General features: G+C 36.3%; 2 protein-coding genes across 5 annotated transcripts; one reads left to right on the top strand and one right to left on the bottom strand.

Moving 5' to 3' along the window:
* Nucleotides 1-221: 221 nt before the first annotated feature.
* On the bottom strand, nucleotides 222-10,069 carry THAP5 (THAP domain containing 5). The gene is made up of 3 exons (XM_026668507.2): nucleotides 9,742-10,069; nucleotides 4,495-4,684; nucleotides 222-1,247 (listed from the first exon to the last, which is right to left on the bottom strand). Exons 1-3 carry the CDS (start codon nucleotides 9,822-9,824, stop codon nucleotides 237-239), a joined length of 1,284 nt encoding a protein of 427 aa, XP_026524292.1. The 5' UTR covers nucleotides 9,825-10,069; the 3' UTR covers nucleotides 222-236.
* A 107-nt stretch (nucleotides 10,070-10,176) lies between these two features.
* On the top strand, nucleotides 10,177-17,151 carry DNAJB9 (DnaJ heat shock protein family (Hsp40) member B9). 4 transcript variants are annotated; one of them, XM_026668508.2, is made up of 3 exons: nucleotides 10,177-10,204; nucleotides 14,146-14,371; nucleotides 15,504-17,151. In XM_026668508.2, exons 2-3 carry the CDS (start codon nucleotides 14,155-14,157, stop codon nucleotides 15,932-15,934), a joined length of 648 nt encoding a protein of 215 aa, XP_026524293.2. In that variant the 5' UTR covers nucleotides 10,177-10,204; nucleotides 14,146-14,154; the 3' UTR covers nucleotides 15,935-17,151. The 4 variants fall into 4 exon arrangements, with proteins under 4 accessions (XP_026524293.2, XP_087804709.1, XP_087804698.1 ...); XM_087948583.1 differs by having other exon boundaries at nucleotides 10,177-10,279; XM_087948572.1 differs by having other exon boundaries at nucleotides 10,177-10,971.
* The last annotated feature ends 1,849 nt before the right edge of the window (nucleotides 17,152-19,000 follow it).

The following is a 19,000-nucleotide window of genomic DNA, read 5'->3' as shown; positions in this document are numbered from 1 at the left end:
ACTACTAATTTCATCTACCTTTCTATATCCCCCAATGCTAGCTCCCATGCAGTTCCACAAGATATCCCAATTCCCAATATTCCATAAAAGAATTTGGGAAGATATTGAGAGTAGAGGAAAGAAAGGAAAGTGATGGACCTGTTCTTATCCCATTTCTACTGACAAACAAACAAATAAAAAGGACACCCCAGAAAATAATTTGCAGAACAAGTTGCCATCCCTTTCTTTTAAAGCTTTTATTGTATCATGGTAACTTCAAACGTTGTAAAACAGTTTTCTACGACCTTAAGTTTTTCCTCTGAAAGGAGATTGTCTTGCTTCAGTTTTGCAATAAGTGCTTCTATAGCTTTAAGTCTGCTTAGGGTTTTTCTCTCCTGGACTTCTAAAAGGGCTATCTTTGAGTGCAGCTTTGTAATTTTTTGCCAGAGTTGTTCCTGGTCTGTGTCTTGCCTACAGTATGAATGCTCAGTTTGTAGCACTTCAAGGCTGCTGCAGCTGCCGATGACAACAGAGTTTTCTGCTTCGAGATGGGTTAATAATACCTCTTCTGCTGATATAAAGGAGCCCTCTAATAACAAGGGGGTTCTTGACTCCTCGGAAGGAACGATAATGGTGATGACAGACTCCTTATTTCCACTGAGCTGTTCCAAAGCTTGTGACATGGACTGAAGCAACACAGAGCTTTCATCCATTTGTACTTCTATTGAGCAATTTGCAATGTGAGGATCAAACTGATCAGATTTAAGTTCGCTCATGGGTATGGGGGCCTTAGTGAATTCCAGAGAGGAATCTCCACGTTCCGGATGTGTGGCCTGCAAAACCGTGGCTTTAGAATTTGAGCTATGCTCAAAACATGACTGGAGGTCACGGACGGAAACTTGCAAATCTGTAGCGGCAGCGTTAAAAATGTTTTTGATGGTCCTACTATTTCCTGGAACATGGGAACGGATGGCTCCCGTTTTTTCCATATCAGATGTTGTTGTTATTTGGTTTGCTTGCTGCTTATTCTGTTTGGCACAGTTACCTGAATATGCAGTGCCATCTTTCACAATATTCTGTGATAGTCCTTCCGTTCTTGTTGAGCAGTCTGGGTTTGTTCCAAGAGTTTTTCCATATAGGCTTCCTTCAGGCAAGATATTTCTCTTCGGTGAACAAGATTTAAGAGAGGATGTTGTTATGCATGTGCTCATTTCTTTGATACCTTCTATTCTTTCCACTTGCGTTTTCTTCTGGGATAGTCCTTTTTCCTTAAAAAGAAAAAAAAATCTGCCTTGATTCAGTTGTTATTATGAAATATCACACAATGATTCCTTCTCTTATGGTCCTTGATAGTGTAATGGTGAGCCTATTCCTTATTCCCTAACAAAAGAACACAGGATTTCAGTCCTATACAGCAGGGGTCCCCAACCACCGGGCCCCGGACCGATACTGGTCCGTGGATCATTTTGTACCAGGCCTCAAAGAATGAATAATTGTGATTAAAATATATATAAAAATATGTTTTTGCTTCCGGGTGTCTTATTTTGAAGACAACCACTTCCGCCCTCGCCTAACTTCCGCGCTAGACTCTTTGGCGTGTATTTATCCTGCATCAGCAATGCAAGCTAGCCCTCGCAAAATGAGCCAGAAACAGAGTTCACTGGAGAGTTTTTTTGGAAAGGGTAAGTTACGAGTTCATCGCTTATTTATTTACTGTTATTAGAACCTACACGCCCCTACCCGGTCCTTGAAAAAGTGTTTCTGCGTGAAACTGGTCCCTGGTACAAAAAAGGTTGGGGACCACTGCTATACAGGTAGTCCTTGACTTACAACCACAACTGAGCCCAAAAGTTCTGTTGCTTAAGCAAGACAGTAATTAAGTAAGTTTTATCCCATTTTACAAACTTCCTCCCATAGTTAAGCGGATCACTGCGGTTGTTAACTTAGTAACACAGTTGTTAAGTGAAACTGGCTTCCCCATTGACGTTGCTTGTGAGAAGGTCGCAAAAGGGGACAACATGATACAGAGATACTGTAACTGGCATAAATACGAGTCAGCTGCCAAGCATCTGACTTTTGACCATATGACCATGGGGATGTTGCAACAACCATTAAGTGCGAAAAATGGTCATAAGTCACTTTTTTCAATGCCATTGTAACTTCCATTAGACGCTAAACAAACTATTGTTAAGTGGAGGACGGCCTGTATTTATTCTTTTTAATACTGGTCTTCAGAAAGAGTGCAAATAATGCCAATAAACAGCCTCTTCTCTTTATTAAAGAAATCAGATACCAATCTTGAATTATTTTATTGAAATGGTTTATGAATGCATATTACAATTAAAAATAAATAAATGCAAAAGAGATTAGCTCAAATGTAGCCCGGATTCACATAGCTTTAACATTTTTTAAAAATATTTTTAAATACATTTTATTAAATATAAACACTAAAAAAAACATTGAACAGGGTGGTCTTCTTTGACGTACATTTCAGTCAAAACATTTGACATTAGAAAAAAAAATCAAAAGATATAAATATTTATATACACACATATATATACATATATACATTTAAGCTTTGTATCTTTTTAGTTCTTTTTCTTATACCTCAGGTATGAGGTGTCTCACCTGTTTTCTATTTCATCTTAGATTCTTATTTCAGTTTTGTGAACTCCCTTTCATGTCCCTCCAATAATAAAATTTATTCTATACTTTATGATATTCTGATTTATCTTGTTCTTTCAATTCTAGTGTCAACCTATCCATTTCGGCGCATTGAAAAATCTTATCAATCATAGCATCTTCAGTTGGAATTTCATTTGCTTTCCAATTTTGGGCACGTAGCTTTAACATTTTTGAAAGCTCACTTTAGAATTAACAACTGTTACAATACACAAAGACGAGGGCCACTCCTGACAGAGCTAATCAAATTACTGCTTCATGTTAATGACCCCTTTCCTGGGGTGTGACTTCCAAGCAAAGAAGTTTCTCAAAGAGCAGGACATTTTGCCTATTTGCTTTCTATGATAGGCAGACCCTGGGTGATGAGGGTATTTCAGTATTATCTGATCTCTGAGAAAACATGAGCAACGCGTTAAAAAAAAATAGTCCTTATGTCCAGAAAAGTGGATACAGAATTGCAGCCCTAGCTTGGGAAAGAGATTTTTTCAGTTAACACATACTATCACGATAGAGAAGTCACAAGCAGCACAGTTGCTCTTTCCTACACCAAGATTCATGGGAGAAAGACAGCAATGCAATAATCATTATCAGTTATGTTAACATGTGTCTTTCCTAAGTGGTGGCTACAGATAACATGCTGTGTAGAAGCATGTTTGAAAATGATATTGTGAATGTCAAGAGGAATTGAACCGTTGCTATGAGTGTAGGTGAATGTGTCACACTTTAAACTTTGTACCATGATGGTGAGAGGTTCAGTTAACTGTGACATCCAGATAGTTTTTGCAAACAACGCTGCATGATAGAAAAGTTTTCAAAATTGCTTTTTTTCTGGTCACAACAAAATCTGCCTGTTCTGCTGCATGGTTTGTTTGTTTTTCATATCATTAAGCATCATGCAAAATAGATCTAGATGGCAAAAAGTATAAACAGTTTTAAAGAAGTGTTTTGCTTCAATGAAGCCTGGACTAAAAACTTCTCTTTGAAGCGTTACAGACCTGGGCAGTTGCACCTCGACCAATCAGATACTTTTGTGAATTGTATAAGCTGTCCCTCTACCATAGGAAATGAAGCATCAAGTGAGCAACTCAGCACATGGTTAACATATTATCAATCAAATTTGAAATTGTAATTATTTTTTCCAGATGCCAATGTACAAAGGGCCCATCTGTTTAGAATAGAATTCTTTATTGGCCAAGTGTGATTGGACACACAAAGAATTTGTTTAGCCATCTCTACTGGTGTGCTAAGATGAGCACATAAATAACTTTCATTTCAGTGAGCTATATGCTATTTTTTAGTAGTCATGTCATAATGGTTAGATATATTCTAAAGAAAACAGTATTTAAATTAAATTTTGAATCTAAAAATAGCAACATTTTAAACAAGACTAGGTGATTTTATTGATTTTTCTCCTATTCAGATCAACTAATAAAAAACTCTCAGTTTTGTATAATGTACTATACAATTTGTTTGTATAATGGAAATGAAGCATACATATTATGGTGTATGTTCCATAAACATATAGTGGAGGGTTTTTTTAAGTCCATGGTTGATCAGTACAAAACTAATTTAATTGCATGAGTAGACTGCAGAGGCTTCAAACAATCATAATGGCATGCCATAAATCCTTCTTCTCAATAGTAAACAGAAAAAGTACAAACGAATTAAGAATCTGGACAATATTAAAATAGAAGACATATTCTAATTGCCACAGAAACAAGTATGTTCTGTTTTCTTTTTTGGTTTAGCACTGTTCAATTTACTTACAACTCAAACTAATTGCATTTACTCATCCTTTGTCTTATTTTCCATATGCACAACTTAACATTTTACCTGGTTTTCAGAGGATGAAAAAATAGTTGGCACTGCAGTTGTCTTCAAATATCGAATACCCCATCGCACATCTAGAGAATCTGATGTAAAATGGTCACTGCAGAGGACTTGATGCTTACTAGGAGTCCAAGTGTCACGTTTCATATTCCGTAACCATTTCTCTAATCTTTCTTTATCATGAAGAGGAAATCTGCTTTAAAGAATATGCAAGAGGGGGAGGAAGGGAAGAGGGAGAGAGGAGGGAAATGAATGAGAATATGCTTCAATTAGGTGATATCTTGCATTGAGGCTCTTCAAAAGCATGTCACACTTAGCAGTAAAGCCCTGGGAAAGAGTACATGACAAGTATGTGGTTCACAGCAAAGCAGCCCTTAAAACCGCCATGTCCTCTGGAAGGCTTCATGAGTTTGGTTTGAAGACTTTCCCCATTGTCAGTATGAATACACACAGCTGCTCCACTGCCACTACCAACTGAGAACGATTCCTATAACAGGTATGCTTTGATGAACAAAAGAATCACTTAAAATTTCAATCTTATAAACACTGAGATTATTACTAGAACTCAAAAGGCATCAAATCTGATTCATTCCAATTTACAGAATATTAGAGAAAACAAACTTCTGTATTCCAGATGCAAGAACATTTCATTTCATTTCACTACATGACAGAATAGCATGTCTGGTTGTTCATAAATTGGAATAAGTCAAGTGCCATTGGGTCTTATCAATATTTTTAACATATTTAGTGACTGGGGGTCAATCCCAAAGGTGCTTTTTTTCAAGAATTGGACTTTCTTGGGTTTTGTTTTGTTTTTGAAGACATTTCACTTCTCATCCAAGAAGCTTCTTCAGAGACTCTGGGGGGTCAATGTTACGTTTTCATTTCATTGCTTATTGTAGCTTAAGTTTCCTAGAAAGCTTTTTTAAAGCAGTAAGTATGAACTATCCATTTTGATAGTTTTTCATATGAAAAAATACTTTAACAGATGGTCCAGGACTTCTTTCAATATTTCAATGAGATAAATGATTACTGATAATAACAACGAATGTCAGAATTCAATTCCTGCTTGGCTCAGCTTAAAAATTACTAACTGAACCCAGTGAACACTTAGCCAAGTAATAAGGGCTCTTGTTAATACCTGCATTTAATACTAAAGATTGGGATATTTTTCAGCCATTTTTCAGGAGGGAATAATGCAAAATTTAAAGGGTAATTTTCTGGTTAAACTGGGCCTTTGAAAGTATGAGTATTAAATTAAGTAAATCTTTGTAGATTTTAAACTGAACTTACCCAGATAGTGGGGAAATTTACTGTCAACAGTGCATTACTTAGATTTTGATGCTATTAGTGCAACTGAAATTACATATTTGTTAGAATTACATACTTGTTGGAATTTTGGAAATATGAAATGCGGCACTGTTACGTAAACCAGTAGCCCATTTTATAAGATGTAGAAGGCCTTAGATCAGACTACTGTTATTAATGCTGCATTTGGTATAACAAACTTTAATGTATAATTTATTTTAATGAGGGGAATGTTTGGTTTTTATTTGCTTTTAAGAAAAAGTGAAATTAGTTTTAATTAGCCGTGATTTTTGAAAGGCTCATGCAGATTGTCTGAAAACTGACCATGGGCCACTTCACTATGTTAGAAGGCCCAGAAGAAATATTGTCTGTAGATGCATGTGCAGACACTGCCCACTGGGAATAATTTTCAAAGCAGCTGTGTAAGCCTTGCAAAAGATGTGCCTATTTTGACACCTTGGAAACAATTGCATTCTTTGCATTTACATACTTTATGAAATTTCTTGTACAGTGCCTGCCCTCCCCCCTCTCTCCCTTCTTTTTCTTTGTTTATAAAATTATACATATATATCTAGTACTGCACTGCAGGCAACTTCTGCTGACTATCAGCTGTTCAAATCCCACCAGGCTCAAGGTTGACTCAGCCTTCCATCCTTCCGAGGTGGGTAAAATGAGGACCCAGACTGTTGGGGGCAATAGGCTGATTCTGTAATCCGCTTAGAGAGATAAAGCACTATAAAGCGGTATGAAAGTCTAAGTGCTACTGCTATTATAGCAAGCCAATCACAATTTCAACTTACTTCACCAATTATTCTGAAGTATGATACAGTTCAAGACTTTTTTGCTCATAATAAACTACTCTGTTAGCTTTCTTAACTAATATTAACCTGCCTAAGCTAGTTCATTTTTTTCCACAAGAAATTAATTTCAATGGCACTGCTATGAATTAATGTGCCTCATCTGTTTACTGAACAAAACCAATAGGTTATTGGTTACAAAGTTATTATTTGATTTATATACAGATAATCAAGATTATATAATCTATGACAGTAATTTACAAGCTTCTATCCACTGATATAAAGAAATATATTTACAATTATCTGACTGCTTATTGCACTTAATTATTGTGGTGGGGAGGAGTCTTTCAGACTGCCAGTCATTGCAACTACTACTCTATATCCTCTCTTGCTCCACTACTTGCTAAACCTGTTACATAAACAGACATGTCTGTCATATTATGTGGTTAAGACACTGTTTTCATGAATAGCCTCTTGTACAAGAAATGCATTGCTAGAATTTATTTTGCATTCTTATTGTAAGCAGAACTAACATAAATAAGTCTGGGAAAAAGTATTCCAAGTAGAGGCATCTATTGGATCCAATGTTGTTTCAAAGTGGAAACAACATTCTACCATAAACTCCACTCCTTTTGATTGGCGTATGGTGTCAAACACACACGTATGAAATCCAGAAAGTGGATCCTGTGAGGTTGCAAAGTGGCTTTTGTATCCCCCCTCTCCCCCACACCAATGGATGACTCCAGTTCAAGTAAGAGCTGATAGCTCTTTAATATTTCTAGTTTTGTGATAATATATTTCTTCTACATTAGATAAACTGTTCCAAGTAAGAATACTTAGTTGAGTATTTATTCAAGTTGAACAGATTATTTTTCTGTTCTATACACAATAACTAACTTATGACCCTTCCAATCATTTATGTGAAAATTCTACAACATCAGACAGTGAGCTGTATCTGAAAGCATCTTACTTCACCTTCTCCTAATTCAAGTGTGATAACAGCTTTGTCTTCCCACTATGTAGCCTAACACTGATACTGGATATAGTGGAACACAAAAGGATATATTACATTATACTATTTTAAATCATAGTTTTTTTTACAGAGTGCAAAACATTTTTGCTTTTCACTAGAAAGGACAACATCTACAGACAACCAGAGCATGCGCAGGGAAATTAAGTATGCCAAATTTCATAATGCAGTTTTGAAGTCTTATGGTTCTCTGACTGTAGCTGTTAGACACTTCCAATGTCTTTAGAAAGTTTGTAGGAATTCTTCACAAGCACAATTTGGCTGAGATTCTGTTTGTTCATCCTCAGTCTGTGACATTAGCAAACAGTAATAACATCTATCAAAATAGATCTTGGACAATGAGAAGACAAATAAAGCTGCCAAGATAAAAGAAAGACCTGCACAATAACATCTCTTACAATTATCTGATGCAATAAACCAAATGAATGATTCGTAGCAGGGATAAATAAACAAGGGAGGAAGGCTAAGTAATACTAGTCCAACCGAAAAATGGTTTTTATATAAACTGAAAGATTTTGTGAAAGGAAGGGAAGGGACAAAGAAGCAGAATGAAAAGTTGGTTAAACAAATAATATGAGGATGCTGCCATGCAAAATACACACACACACATACACACATATATGCAACAACAAAATCATAATAGAAAAGATGGAATATAAGAAGCACAATCACAGGAAATCTCAGCACAGTGAAGGATGAAATGAATCAATTTTAGATAGTTCTCAACTTACAATTCATTTGAATTGTATATTCATACAATTCATAGTGACTGTTCAAAGTTACAACATAACTGAAAAGCGACTTATGACCATTTTTCACACTCATGACCATTGCAGCATCCCCATGGTCACATGATCAAAACCCAAGCGCTTAGCAACTGACTCATATTTATGACGGTTGCAGTATCCATGGGTCATGAGATTACTTTTGCAACCTTCTGACAAGCAGTCAATTTGGAAGCCAAATTCACGCAACTTCTGTGATACTAACTTAAAAACCGCAGTGATTAATTTAATAACTGTAACCACAAAAGTGGGGCATAATTCACTTAACAAATGTTTCAGTTAGTAACAGAAATTTTGGGCTCAATTGTGACTGTAACTCAAGGATACCTGTACCTGTATACACTGATATCTAAGACACTGCTGAACTGAAATAGCCTAGAATTGGACATTAGCATTTTGTAGAGCAGCAATGACAGCCTTGGGAAAAAAATATTCATATCCTATGTCTATACCTATAAATAATTGTACAGGGAATAGTTCTCCTTGTGAAGAGGAAGTTAGATCATTGAAGAAGCAAGAAACATTAATGACACCTTTTAATGTTAGTTGTAGAGAAGACTGCTGGGACTATCGTGGATAGTTAAGAAAACAAACAAATGGATGATCCCAGAGTTCTCATTCAAGGCACAAATGAGTTTGGATACATGAATATGGAGCTCTTCGGAAAAGGCTCCAACTGGAAAAAATGGAAAGAAAAAGACGACGACGACAACCAGCAGCAAAATGGAGGTATTCAGAGGCAATGGAGAAACTATTGGAAGGTCTTGAAGGCCAGGTTGGGGAAAGATTCTCCTGGAGAAAATTTACATGGTTACTAACCAGTCGGCACCAATTTGATGGCACATAATCAAGCTCCCAAGTGAAATATTAGGGGTGGAAATTTGTAGAGATTTTGAATGAGAAACAAGGTGAATTAGAGATGTTCTGCCCTCCTTCAGTTGAGGCTTCAATTGAATACTCTTGCCCCATATCCCAGAAGTTTGCTAACTCAGTATATGTTTTGAATATGTATGCTAGGGTGTTACAGGAAGTATAAGGCATTTAAAAGCTATCAGATCGGGATAGGCCATTAAAAAAAAAAGCAAATATAACCTTAGTGGCGCTATGGGTAGATGTTGGCAGTAACTATTTGCTATGATTGAAGGAATCTGCTTATTGGCAAATGTCTATCAAGTAGCACACGCTTTACTACGATGCTTTACTTCCAAGGAAACACCATTGAAAATGCCCCTCCACCTTATTCGTGGAACCTATTTCCATGCCCACATGGTGAGTATTTATGTCGAGGATGCGAGAAGTTCCCTCCAGCCTCCATGGCCGCGGCACTCACGGGTAAAAGCTGAGCTTTCGCTGATCTCGGGCGCTTTGTCCCGCTCGGTTCCTGCAACAAGTGGCCGCACAGTACCGAGGCATGACAAAGACTCCACGGCGGCCACCAATTCCCCGTCCCAGACGGTCCCCGCTGACGGTGCCTCCTGCGATGGGTCACCCTCCCGTAGAACCACTCTCTTGCACTTCCGCTTCCGGGATTTTTATGGCCCTCCTCCTTCCATTTTGTGCCCCTTTCTCTTTCCAGCCGGAAAGGACGAGCGTTCGTTCGGTTGGAGGATCCAGTCAGTTGCGCGAGGCCACAACAGCCTTCCACGTGCACCAAAGCGGGCGGGCCACGTGACGGCCGGCGCCCAATCGGGAAGCGCTTCGTGTAGGACCGTCGTTCTTTGCTTGGCGCGCCGAGGTTATAAGGCAGCCCGGACGGGTTCGATTCAGGGATTGCGGGGCGAGGCCGGAGGCCGGTGAGTTGTGGGAACGACGGGGCAGGCGGGGGAGGAAGGGCAGCTTGCTGGGGTTTCCGTCCCAGGGAGCAAGCGGTGGGTTTGGCCGCTTCTTCATCTTTCTCCCGTCGCAGCGGGCCAAACAACCGAGAGCCGCTTGCTAAATAGGGATTTGAACCCGAGTTTTCCCACCTCTGGGCTCATCTCGGCAGCCTTCACGACACAGTACCTTTTCTTGTGTTCTTTGTCTTTCTCATACATATATGAGGAAGGGAGACGCCGTCAATGCTTAGGGAGTGAGGAAAAGGAACTCTGTATGTGCTCAGAGTCCGCTGCCTATATACTTAATTCCATCATACTTAACTCCAGCCATCACTTCTCTCTCTCTCTCCTTATCTATCTGTCTGTCTACTTATCTATCATCTATCTATTTATCTACCTACCTACCTAATCGACTGAGTTTATATATAATTAAGTATATATAAGCTTCTCTTGGTCGGGTTTGGAACATATATTCAAACTATATATATAGGCACGAAGGTTAAAGGAAAAAATGGTGTTACCGAGACCTCTAGGCTTAAACTCCATACCCGACCAAGAGAAGCTATCGAAACTAGCTTTTTCTCTGGCAGAAAATGCCTTGTGTTTCAGGCTCGGTTTCGGTTTCTTTTCTTTTTCTTTTTGGTGAGAAGATACAAATAGCGTTTTGGTCTCTCAAGTCAAGCTTTCCCCACATATTCTGTCTATGGGGACAGAAGATGGCCAACTAGTTTAACTGCTAGTTAAAGGTAAGGGGGAAATGCTTTCTTTTAAAACGTTACTTTAAAAGTTCACATATAATGTGATGCATCACATCAAATAAATGTAATTAATCAGTAGTTTGTTTAAGCCACAGGTTGAGCCAGTAATAAAAATGAGATCAGTGATTTGGAATGCAGAAGGTCTTTCAGCTTGTATAACATGCCACATGTATTTTCATCTATTACATTATGTATATACATTGTCCTTTGAACTTTTCTGTTCTGTATGAGCCTTTATGACCTAGGAGGGCTGGAGTGATAGCACCTATATAGTCTTTGGCTGCCAGCTCCATATTATATATGGATTTCTGGAAGTTTATAGATATGCTTACACTAAACTGTCCAGTGAGTTCTTGTTTTCTGTTATAAATAAGACTGAGAAAGCTTTCCTGCAACTTCAGTTACTCTAATATTCTTTAAAAAAAATAGAATGCTGTTTTAAATTTGAACTATGGTATGAAACACACTTTTCATGATGGTGTATGATCTTTATTTGATAGTGAAAAATTTTGACCTCTTGTTATTTTGAGTTTTATAGATAAGACAGTCAAAATAGTGATTCAGTTTGTTTATTCTGCGAATTTTGCATTATATTTAAAATATTGAACTCCATGTTCTGATTCTTCCTTGATCTGTCAGTCCTCACAGGTATCTAGGTCCATTATTCTTTCACTGATTAAACTCTTTAAAGATGAATTACACTATTCTAGTCTTCCATTGGTGGAAGTGAACAGATGCTGTGTATTTTGCCTAGGTTAATAAAGTGTGATGTGCAACAGCATTGTACTCTGCCCCTTTGGGGCATGTATTCAGTGTTGTGATGTGAAAAAGAGGTAGGACATGTGTTACAACACTGCTTGCATCATTCAACCCTCCCCTGGCTTCTCTCTGCAGATGCCAATTTCCATATGTGTATGTATACTATTCTATATTTGTTAACTTTCCTAAGATTTGAAACTTTAAAAAATTCTTGAATATGCTTGTTTTTTCTCTTCCCTTGTGATCCTTTTTTTCTTGTTGACTTGGTAACAAAGCTTTAGCTAGTCCCAAAGGTGCTTTTTCAAGAGGCAACTGGACTTTCTGGTTTTTCTTTGAAGATGTTTTGCTTCAGAGCCGAAGAAGCTTCTTGGATGAGAAACAAAACATCTTCAAAGAAAACCCAGAAAGTCCGGTTGCCTCTTGAAAAAGCACCTTTGGGACAGCTATGATCTGGATGACTGAGAATCTCCATAGACACAAAGCTTTTGTCTGCAATTATTTGTTAGATATGAGGTTCTTTAAATGTTCTAAAGCAACCTATTAGGTTGTTTTAGAACATTTTAAGAACCTCATATCTAACAAATAATTGCAGACAAAAATGCATAAATATGTCCCCACGAATCCTTTGATAGAAAGATGCTGTATAGTAGCTCCTCCGTAAAGTGTATCATATTAGAATGCTTGATCTTTTGAAAGAAGAAACATGCAGGGTTTTACAATGTATGTTTTAATATTTTTAAAATCAGACCTTTAATATTCTTGCTTTGAAAATGCTCTCTTTGTTGTGATCATGTTGTGATCGCAAAGCACCCGATCACCGGACCAGTGATCCCACCCCTGGACATAATGTCAATGCCGGTGAATTGCTGTAGGGTATAGATGACCAAAAAAGTTATCTCTCATCCCCAAAACAATCCCCAACCCTATCTTTGTTGAAATGATAATCATTACTCAAAAAACATTGCAACCTCAACATTTAATTGCACCTGATTGGAATATTAAGACAACCTACAACTGAACTGTTATCACTCATTCCTAAGGACATGATGACCATAATTATTTGCCAGCTCTAAATGTATATTTCTAAATCCAACCAGATTTTATGTTATATTTAACTGAAACAGCCCTGCCTGCTTTCATTATTACTCAGTGTAAAGTAATCACACAGATACTCAGAGAAATCACAGTCTTAAATCATGTTTTACATGTTCAGTAGTTCTGTCTACTATTAGGTTGGCATCATCCAGTCACATTAAATGGTAGAACATTAACAATAGAAAAGTGTGAACAGAGTTTCAGTAGACCATGGTATCTTTATAACTAGAGTTCTTCTCTAGTTTATGTGTTCAGTACCTTGTCTCAAGAGGGCTCTAGTAGAAAGGAGGAGGGAAAGACTGATAAAGAGGCAACTTGTTTGCTTCAATCTTGCCAACTGAGATCTGCTGGCAACGGAATAAAAAAACAGACATGTGCAGGCATATGCAGTAATTTGCATGTATTGTAAATAAGCAAGGTATTGATGAAGATATGTGCCTGTGTACAAATTAAAGTTGTAATTAGTAAGTCTTTACCTCAAAGCATGTTGACAATTCTAAAGAACAAAACAGTTTAAAACAGCTTCATTTTTATATCAGTGATTTATATCATTGTTCTGCTTTATTCCATAAACTCAGATTAGTTTATGGCAATTTAAAAATATGCTGCTTTGATAAGGGAGTCAAGATATTTCCTCTATTTGGATAAGAAAGCAAACTATAACAATACTGGGAGGAAAAAAGTATTTAAAAAAAAATTAAACTCAACATAGCAGTATTTGAGAACTTCTAGTTTGTAGATTAGAAAGAAATGACTAAAAAGCAAAACTTCTAGAATTCCCCTTTTAAACTTTTACAAATTTAATTCTGTTAATTAATTTAAGAGAAAAAATGCTGCTGGAATGTCATAAGAGTAAATATAGAGAAGAGGTAAAGATAATTATAAAAGCAGTTATCTCACTTTTCTATTGGAGTAGCAGCATTTCTTCTTACAACAGAGGCAGAAGATTGACAATAACTTTTATCATCTCTTTCTATCTCTGATTTTGTATGTATAATCAAAATAGTGTTACAGGTTCTACATTAATATGCTGAAGTCATATGATATTTCTTTGATTCTACTTCTTATGTGAAAATACTTTTAAGATAATTGTTTTTAGTAGGAATGGAAAATTATAGGAAAAAGTATGATGAAAAAACTTACCTGAATTTGTGAAAAAAAATATGTCAGTCCTTTGAACTCTGTAATGTCTAAGATATTAGCAGAAAATAAGGAATCAGGAATGAATTCCTTCCAACACATGTTAGAGAAATAACTGGATAAGAAGTTAAAACAGAAGAATCATTCTGATATTTTCTTTTTCTTCAGGAATCAGCAATGGCTACTACACAATCAATTTTCTTATTTGCACTCTGCATTTTAATGATAACAGAAATAATACTGGCTGCGGAGAGTTATTATGATATTCTAGGAGTTCCGAAAAGTGCATCTGAGCGCCAGATTAAAAAAGCATTTCATAAACTAGCAATGAAATATCATCCAGACAAAAATAAAAGCCCTGGAGCAGAAGCAAAATTCCGAGAAATTGCAGAAGGTAAGTTAAGTTCTGCTAAAAATTAACTATCATTTTCTTCTGTGGAGTAGAAAAATAGGATTAAATATATTCTATTATATTTGTAGAAATTCCCTGGTTTAGATAGTGTTGCTACTTATGCAGGATCTGCATCCTTTTCCTATTCAAAGGTAGTAATAGATGAACATAAATCTTAATTTCCTCTTTTAGGAATAAAGGTACTTCACACCATCATTATCACTTTAATTATCTTTGGAATATACATACATACATACATACATACATACATACATACATACATACATATATATATATATATATATATATATATATATATATATATATATATAATAAGAATTGTCGCAGGGAGAGTTAAACATAAAAATTTAGAGAAGCTTTGAATATTTTGAAAACTCAAGAGTAGCACTAGCATTGTTTATTGTTTGCTTAGGCACAAATGCAGTACAAGGCCTATTTTGCCTCAGCAACAATCCTCTGAAGTAGATTGGATTTGGAGAATATGACAGAGTAAGCTAAACTTGTGTTTGAACCTAGCTGCCACCACTCCTAATACCTTAACCACTAAGGTTACAAGAAGGGTTTAGCCATTCCAGTTTTATTTTATTGAAAAATTCTGCAAGTAGTACAGAAAAAGTATATTCTGTAATATATGGAGAACCCTTGCTAGCCAATAGAAATTACTGAAAAGGTAGACCAATTGATGTGATTCTGGCTCTTTGATAATTCTAATATTATTGATGAGCATACAGTATAGCAACTTTCCAGTCCACCCTTTCTCATTCTTGTTTTACCCTGGAGGAACCCTGGAAATAAAGCCTCAAGATCTCAGAAAACCCCTGCATAAGAAGATTATAGTTTATAGAAGATGGGCAGCTAAGTTTCAGCACATAATTCCTACCACTACAAGCAAGGGCTAGCATTCCACAGCAAAAGAAGCTAAAAAGAAATTTCAATCATGATCTGTCACATATTTCCAGTTGAGAAAGGTTGATCTATTCTTTCAAATTCTTAGCTCTGCCTCTTTTACCTGAGAATTTTTAAAGTTGAATTAACCAACCCACCATTATGTATGTAAAGACCTGTCATGTATGTCTTTACATGATTTTAAACAACTTCTTGATTTATTTTACAGCATATGAAGTTTTATCTGATGAAAATAAACGTAGAGAATATGACCAGTTTGGAAATACAGATGGACGACGGATGAATGGAAACCCCTTTCAGCACTCATTTAACTTTGACTTTGATCGCTTCCTTAAAGACTTTGATTTCTTTGGTGAAAACTCCAATGCAAAGAAAGATTTTGAAAATCATTTTCATAGTCAACAGGAGGCTGAGAGCAGACAAAGACATGCTTTTCCAGAATTTAAATTTGGAGGGGGACTGTTTGATGACATGTTTGAAGATATGGAAAAGATGTTTTCATTTAATGGGTTTGATAACACACAGCGGCAAACAATGCAGACTGGAAACAAATTCCATGGCTCTAGTAAACACTGCAGAACTGTGACACAGCGCCGAGGAAACATGGTGACCACATTCACGGATTGTTCTGGACAATAGTTACTTTGCAGTTCCTTTTGATGTATGCTGTAATTTCCTTTTGGCTCTATTCTTTGCTGCTGAAGCACAGAGGTTCTGCAAACCATGAATTTGTAGTTTAATCACTTTAAGTGCTGAAAATATGTTGTAGCTAAACTGATAAATATTACAAGTGCAACAAAACAAGATGGAATGACTACCTTATTCCTTCAGCTGCATAGAATGTGCATGTGGAGAAAATTTCCATATGACAGTGTTAGATTGTAATAACAGAAGCAAGGTAACCGAATTACCTCACTGTTCACTTTATATTTTACATTCAGCGAAGTGTTGTATACTAGATAATATTGTCAGGCTTCTATTTCTAGAAGTGTTAACTGGTGAGTGCTGGTGTGATTCTGTTCTTTATTAGCACAGAATTTACTATGTAATTCTGTGTTACATTGACAGTAATGACTTACAAATACAATAATATATTTAAATACGGTATATTTTGAATGGCATGATTTGATTTAACAAAACTGACATTTTGTACAGGTTTGTACACAAACATGTATTTAAAATGTGTATATAAATATACTGCTGAAAACCTTTAACCTTCAGATTGTTTGAAAGTTCAGATATTGGGGTGGAGTGGGGGATTGAATTTTTGGTAGTAAATATGCCTTGTGAATAAGGTAAGTTACTGTTTTATTTACTGTATTCAATTGCACAAAATGCTACGATACTGAAGAATAAAACTACCCCATGCTGGATTAGAGATAGTACTACATAATTATACAAAATATTTCAAATTCACAATAGTCTCTTCACAAGATTTATTCTGATATTGTTTCTGTCATACACTACTGGAAATATTTCAAGCTTGACACCAATTGAGACCAGAATGGTGGCTTTTAGTTTGGAACGCTCTTGGAGTAGAACACCATCAAGAATAGTTCCTGTAATGTTGAAACAACTCATTTCAAGTGTGAAGTCGCTATTTTAAACTTAAAATGAGATGTTTCACTTTTGAAGAAGTTTAAATTCATAATGTTTTGTATACTTTTGCAATGTAGCTATCTAGCTGAAGTGATTATATAGCTAGTCTGACTCCTGTGGTGTACTCTGGATAGTGCTTGAACAGAACAGACTGGCAATTGGCAGCCAAACAACTACCTTGTAATAGCACTGTAGCCTCCTGGCTAATGTAACATTGCCATATGCTAAATAAATATGCCACTTGATTAAAAATGCCACCTGTTCCGAATTTCAAGTCTCCTGCATGACTGCATATTATAGAAATAAATCTAAAGAAAAATAAATTACTTGACCACGAGCTAAATTTTTAACAGGTGAGAAAATGGCCGTCCTATATAGATGTTACCATTCATTGACTCTTATAAATAAGCATGAAAGAAAACAATGTGGACGCTAGGAAAAGCCTTCATGGATTAGTGCTTTATTCTTAGCTGGTAGGTGAGTTTTCTGCAACATCTAGTAAGACTTCAAAAATCATTTTTGGTTTATCTGCTATATATAAACATTTTTTCCTTGAGAATAATGGATAACTTCAGTTTCCTTCACCTTGGTAAATGATGAATATGCTATTGTAAGTAGTAAAGCACTATTGATATAAAAGTTTATCTTTCACTGTTGTAAGTCAATCCTTTCATAATGTTCTTATTGGAGAAAATAAGAGATGCTGGACAGAAATTTTCATGTTTCTTCTGTAGAGTTTCAATATTTTTCTGTTGCAACTGCTTAATTAGTCCAGCTTTAAGAACTCAGTAAGATTCTGCAGCTAATTATAGAATTATAGACATTCTATATGTAATAGGAAATTAGAATGCTTCACATCTAAGGTCCAGCCAATGACAAAACAGGCACTTTAATTGGAGCTAATGCATTTTTAATGAAGTTTTGTACTGCTATGTTGTTGACTTTGGAACTAATTGTAGTAATCTTTTCAAAACAAAATTACAGAAGGAGAATTGACACTAATTGTGTTCCAAGTATTTGGTACAACAAAAACTTTAGATCTTTCGAAAAGTCAGTATAAATAAATGAATTCTAGTTTGTGTTCCATATTAAGGGCACTTAATTCCCCCTCTTTTTATCTATTTAATGCCTTGCTCTATACAAGTAGACCTTGACTTCCAACCATTCGTTTAGTCACTGTTGGAAAACCATGAGTTATGACCAGTCCTTGCACTTACAACTGTCACAACATCCACATTGGTCATGTGATCAAAATTTGGGTTCTTGGCAACTAGAAATTCTGGTCCCAATTGCGATCATAAGTCAAGGACTATGTACTAGGAGGCTTAATGGAAGTAAACAACTGTTTGGAAGTTAAGCTTTTGAAAGGAGAAAGAAGTGGTGAGAATGAAAGGGGATGTGTTAATTATGTGTCAAATGGATGATGTTCATAGATGAATCTGCATGTTCTACAATAACAACAAACGGTGCACCTGCGTAATTCCCTTAAGTTTATATACCCAAACTTCCTAAATCTGGCTCACTTAAGTATTTGGAGGCTGTGTTCTTATCTGGCAGTAATATGATTGGATCTCTGAATAAATGAATAATTCCATTTCAGAGATTGTGGCTGGAGAAATAACCGTTTAGATACGTTTGTTAGGCTCTTCTGTTCATTTGAAGCAGGAATCTTGCCACTTCATAATTTTTCCCCCATGAGTGCAATCCATTGAATTTTAACGTGTGTCAAATTTGTCAATTTTCAAACATTAGTGGTACTCAAAAGTTGTGACATGCCTTGGGGATTGTAAAGGAATTTTGGTTACTTTAATTTAGATGCACTTGGTAATTGTTGGAAGAAATATCCATCTGGTTCAGTTCCAAGCTGGGAGAAAGACACTGGAAAACATGGAAGCTGATTGGAAAGATGGCTTAATGGTAGAAAGGACCACATGGGTTTATGGTTCTGGTGCAGCTGACCAATTGGTTTGATTACATGGATTTTTATAAATTTCAGAGATGCTGTTAGGGTTGTGCAATGTTTGAAATGCCCTTAGGTGATTGTGCAATGTAGTGAGCTCTATTATAATCTTACTATGTCCCGAAGGATCATATCCTATTAATTCC

The sequence above is a fragment of the Notechis scutatus genome, chromosome 1 (genome assembly GCF_049901735.1).
Source record: "Notechis scutatus isolate UNSWTSFEM ecotype Mainland chromosome 1, rNotScu1.2, whole genome shotgun sequence".
Lineage (NCBI taxonomy): Eukaryota > Metazoa > Chordata > Lepidosauria > Squamata > Elapidae > Notechis > Notechis scutatus.
This window is presented reverse-complemented; position numbering and strand designations above follow the sequence as displayed.